General features: G+C 44.7%; 1 protein-coding gene across 1 annotated transcript; it reads left to right on the forward strand.

The window, feature by feature from the left end:
- The first annotated feature begins 818 nt into the window (after window positions 1–818).
- On the forward strand, window positions 819–2,177 carry LOC133914573 (uncharacterized). The gene is made up of 3 exons (XM_062357657.1): window positions 819–1,049; window positions 1,380–1,469; window positions 1,776–2,177. The coding sequence occupies exons 1-3, from the start codon at window positions 819–821 to the stop codon at window positions 2,175–2,177; spliced, it is 723 nt and encodes a 240-aa protein (XP_062213641.1).
- Window positions 2,178–4,562: the final 2,385 nt, after the last annotated feature.

Consider the following 4,562-nt stretch of genomic DNA (forward strand, 5'->3'; position numbering starts at 1 on the left):
TTAAGCATATTTCTTTGCTTGATAAATTAGATGTTATGTCTCTTCTAAATTTAGAAAAATCATGTTCTAATTGCAATGTTTTATCTAAGGGTAAGTCCGCTATTTCTCCTATTGATAATGCTTGTGCTACTAACTCTAATTCTTATGTAGTATCTTTGGAGAAAGAAAATATTAAGCTAAAGACTTAACTTGAAGAGCTCACGAGAAAGCATGTGGCTTTTCAAGAAAATTATGATGAGCTTGTGTGCTCTTATTAAAATCTTATGGACTCATATGATATGCTAGAAATAGCTCATGAGGTTGTGGGAACAACGGTGAAATCCTACCGACCTTACATGCACAAGTGCACATGCTCACTAGTTCATATTGAATTTCCTTGTGCTAACCCTTGTTGCTCTCAAGCAAATATTTCCCCGAGCATTATATGTGACTTGGATCATATAGGTAAAAATGAGAAGCACATGAATTATAGACTTGAAACAAAATCTAACAAGAAGAACAAGTCTAACAATACCAAGATCAAGGGGCAAGAACAAAATAAAAATAAAGCTCTCATCACTTACTTTAAGTGCAAGAAAGAGGGTCACAATGTGAGAAATTACTCTTTGAAAAGAAAAGAGAAGGACATTAGCAAGAGCCAAGTTAAGAAGATACCTTATGTCAAGTGCTTCAAGTGCTCAAGCATGGAACACTATGCTTCTATGTGTTCCAACAAGGTTGATGATAAGATCACACTTTCAAAGAAGAAAACAAGAAGAAGAAAGAGGAGATACTATGGATGCAATGAGAAGGGATATGAAATAGCATCATGCCCCTACATGAAGAATGAATGCCTTATGTTATCAAGAAAGAGGCTCATCGGCAAGAAAGCAAGCAAGAAGCAAGATGAGAAGACATCTTGCAAGGACATGCATCGTATTTGCTACACTTACCAGACCAAGAGATATATTAGTAAAAATTACCCCAAAAGTAATATTCTTAAGACTAACTTTTTCAATAATGATCAATACTTATTTAGGAATGCTAAGAATGGTGCTTGTATCGCTAAGGTGATTAGTTCACCTCATATCAATGTAAAGGCTATTTTGATGCCTAAGTCTCTCGTGACTAACCTTAAAGGGTCTAATATGGTTTGGGTACTACAAAGTGCCTAATTTGCTAAATAGGTACTTGGAGATGTATGGAAGACTTAGCTCAATTGAGAAGAATTTTCTTGCACATCTCATATCAAGTCTCCTTTCAAACTATATTTCTCATCTTTTGTGAAAAGGACATCAAGTATGAAGATTATTGATCCAACATCAAGAATCAATAACATCTCGGTAACAAATACATATTTTGAATTATCTAGTTTCATTGACCTTGTGTAGGTGTATTAGAGGTATTGTCCTGAGGTAGAAACTAGCATTAGAGGTATTGTCCTGACATCACCAGCTGTTCGTGTTCAGCCTGCCCACCCAATCGTAAGGGTATGTCTTTGTTCTTTCTTAAACAAAATATTCTCCTTTTTTTTAAAGAAGAAGTACTGAATGCAGAGTACTGTCTGAAAAGAAGCATGGTTGCTTGTGGTTTCTGTCTATTTATATGATCCTTGAGTCACATGATCAGTGAACTTTGGATGTACTACATTGTTCCACACTTTTCTTCCTTCCTGTTTTCATCTGTTCTCAATGTTTTGATTTGTTTGAGAGAAAACAACGTTTCTTCCTTCCTGTCACCAATTTTGTGCCCATTCCTCTCCCATCTCAGAAATATGTTTCTATTGTCCCCTGCAGGTCATGGCACCAGTTTTTGCACTCATCGCACCGAGGTACCAGTTCACGGGTTCCCACAGGAACGGGCCACCGGTGTCGCGAGACCTCGAGGCCCTGAGGTCCAAATACTCGGACCAGCTCGTGTTCACCGGCTCCATCCGGGTCAGGACGGGCTACGAGATCCTCCACCTGACGTCGTACCTGCAGCAGCACCTGCACAGGATCGCCGTCCCGATGCTGGTGCTGCACGGCGCTGACGACCTGGTGACCGACCCGGAGGGCTCGCGGGCGCTGTACCAGCAGTCCTCGTCCCCGGACAAGTCCATCAAGCTCTACGACGTGCTGCTCTACGACAAGTCCATCGAGCCCGAGAAGGAGAAGGTGATGAACGACATCGTGGCGTGGTTGGACCTCAGGATCTGAGGCTGTGTTTCCTGTAATTTCGTAAGCAGCTATCTGCCGGCCTGCGTTTCGCATTTGCTACCCTCTTTCCTTTTTCTCCTTGCGCCAATGCGCAGTCGCGCTGTGTGCTGCGAATGTTCTGCTGGATTGGTGGAGTTCGGCTCTGGCGGGTGGGTGGGCTCATCTTGTCGATGCTTGCCTCCCCCTGTGTTGCGGGTTGTGCGAGCGGGTTACGGTTTTGAATTTTGATGGAGGAAATGGCCGGTGATTTGGCGATTCCAACGCTGAGTTGTGATCGCACGAATAAACTTATCTAGCACGAATAAACTTATCGCGCTTCTATTTTCCGCTTTGGTATTGTTCGTTCCTCGCTCCTTTTCCATTCAGGGAATGGTTCGGACGTCACGGTCCGCAGTGTCCGCGACGGCGAGAGCTCGGAGTCCTGACTTCACGCAAGAACGTTCGCAGAAGATAAACCTAAAAGAAAACGCTCATGATGCGCGAGTTTCTACCGTCCGATCTGTCAACGGACGGCCCGGATGCTTCCTACCGCGATGATGAGGTCAGCAAGTGATACCAACCAGTGAAACCCCACGCCGCAATCCGGCAGGCCGTTTGCCACTTTGCCCTCTCAAGAAAGCTCCGTGTCGCCTCTTATCGTCATTGCCAATTTGCCATGTACATCGTCGCAAATTACATACTTACCATCGTATATCCTTGTTGCTCATACTCCTCGCTGGTTATGGACACAAAAGCTAGCAACTCCCTTTTTTTTACCTTCAGGAGTGCATCAGATCTCAAAACTTTTTTTTTTGCAAAAATGGTGGGGATTGTATTACCAATTGCATATTGGTACTTCCCCTTTTACATTCACGACCTTAGAAGAGAAGGAAAATGCAATGAAATACATCAAGGCTCTATTCATCATCTTCTTCAGAGTATGAACCCACTGTCAGTCATTTTGCTGCCGAGGCAAAATAGAACCACGTAGAATGGTGGTGCCTGAACCCAACCCTACTACCAAGATCACCAAGGAAGCCTAAATCTTGTGCAGCCGCATGGACCAGCGCCGAAGAACCTCTGCCCAAGTGCATCTGATCTGATGAAAGACCATTGACAGCCTCCATGGCGAACTTGGCATAGGAAACACACCGCTAGCACCACCATCTTCAACACCACTAAAAATGACAGCCTGGCAAACTGATTGGCCGCCACCGGAAGCAACTCCAGCAACCCTACACCACCTACAAATAGCAAAGGGGAGAATAAATCTGCCACCCATTCGCTTCACCAAGACGTAGACATACCTTCCCATGGCATTGTCGCCGAAGCCACCGCTAACAACATCAACCACAACAGAGAAAGCTAAGAGGACCAAAACCTAGCAAGACCTCGCTGCTGATGAAACCATCAAGACCCTACCAAACTGACCAAATCTACACCCTAACAACTACTATGTATGCTATAAGGTTTTCTCAGCGTCAATCCACCCGAACCCCTCATCCTCTAGAGCCAGAGGGCCGCCAGAGATGAGGGGTCGGATTGATCGACACCAGAGAAGACCAAATCGCCCTCACTGTCACCTTTTCTACTGTCGATGAGTTTCTGGGGTCTTCTTCTTGGAAGCTGATTGTGATACATGATTTGATACAGATCTCAAAATAGTTGTCACGTCCCAAAACGCTCAGTACATAATTAAGCATGCATAACCACCATGGCAATTGTTTCTACGTGTTTATGTATTAAATTAAACTTCAAATGTGTTTCAAAAGTACTTAGGATATGGTCTAGGGCTCTTTAGGAAATCCCTAAATACTTTGGAGAAGAAGAAAGGAGAAAGAGGAAAATTAGGAAAATTTAGCAAAAGATCACTCTCGCAGTCTGACCGAGTCTCACTGCGATATGACCACCAACAGCAGCCACGTGAGCCTTCAGCGGTCTGACTGGTTGCTCCCATGGTCCAATCGCTAGTGCGTAGAGCGCCCAATCAAAGGGATCGACCAACTCTCTCTCGATCTCTCTCTCACACTCTCACTCTCACTCATTCATCCACGCATACCAAGAGAGAAGAGGAGAACCTACCCCGATGTTCGTGGCGGCCGGAGATCAAAGGAAGGAACTTCCCTAAGCTTCCGGAGGACCTCTTCGAGCTCCTTCCCTATTCTCCCTCACCGGAGACACGTTCTTTTCACCTCGAGCTCATCAACCACTCCGGAGCCTATCCGCAAATCAGAGCTTCCCAGGAGCTTTCCAACCCGCTAGGAAGTTCCCCGTCACTAAGGCGAGACATCTCCTATCGTTTTTCTGTCGTTCACAGGCTATAATTGATCCTCATGTCATTTAGGCTTAAACTCAACCCTAGCCTAGAGCTTGTCCATAGAGCTTCCCGAATTTGGCTCGATGAAT

Source organism: Phragmites australis, chromosome 4 (assembly GCF_958298935.1).
Source record: "Phragmites australis chromosome 4, lpPhrAust1.1, whole genome shotgun sequence".
NCBI classification, from domain to species: domain Eukaryota; kingdom Viridiplantae; phylum Streptophyta; class Magnoliopsida; order Poales; family Poaceae; genus Phragmites; species Phragmites australis.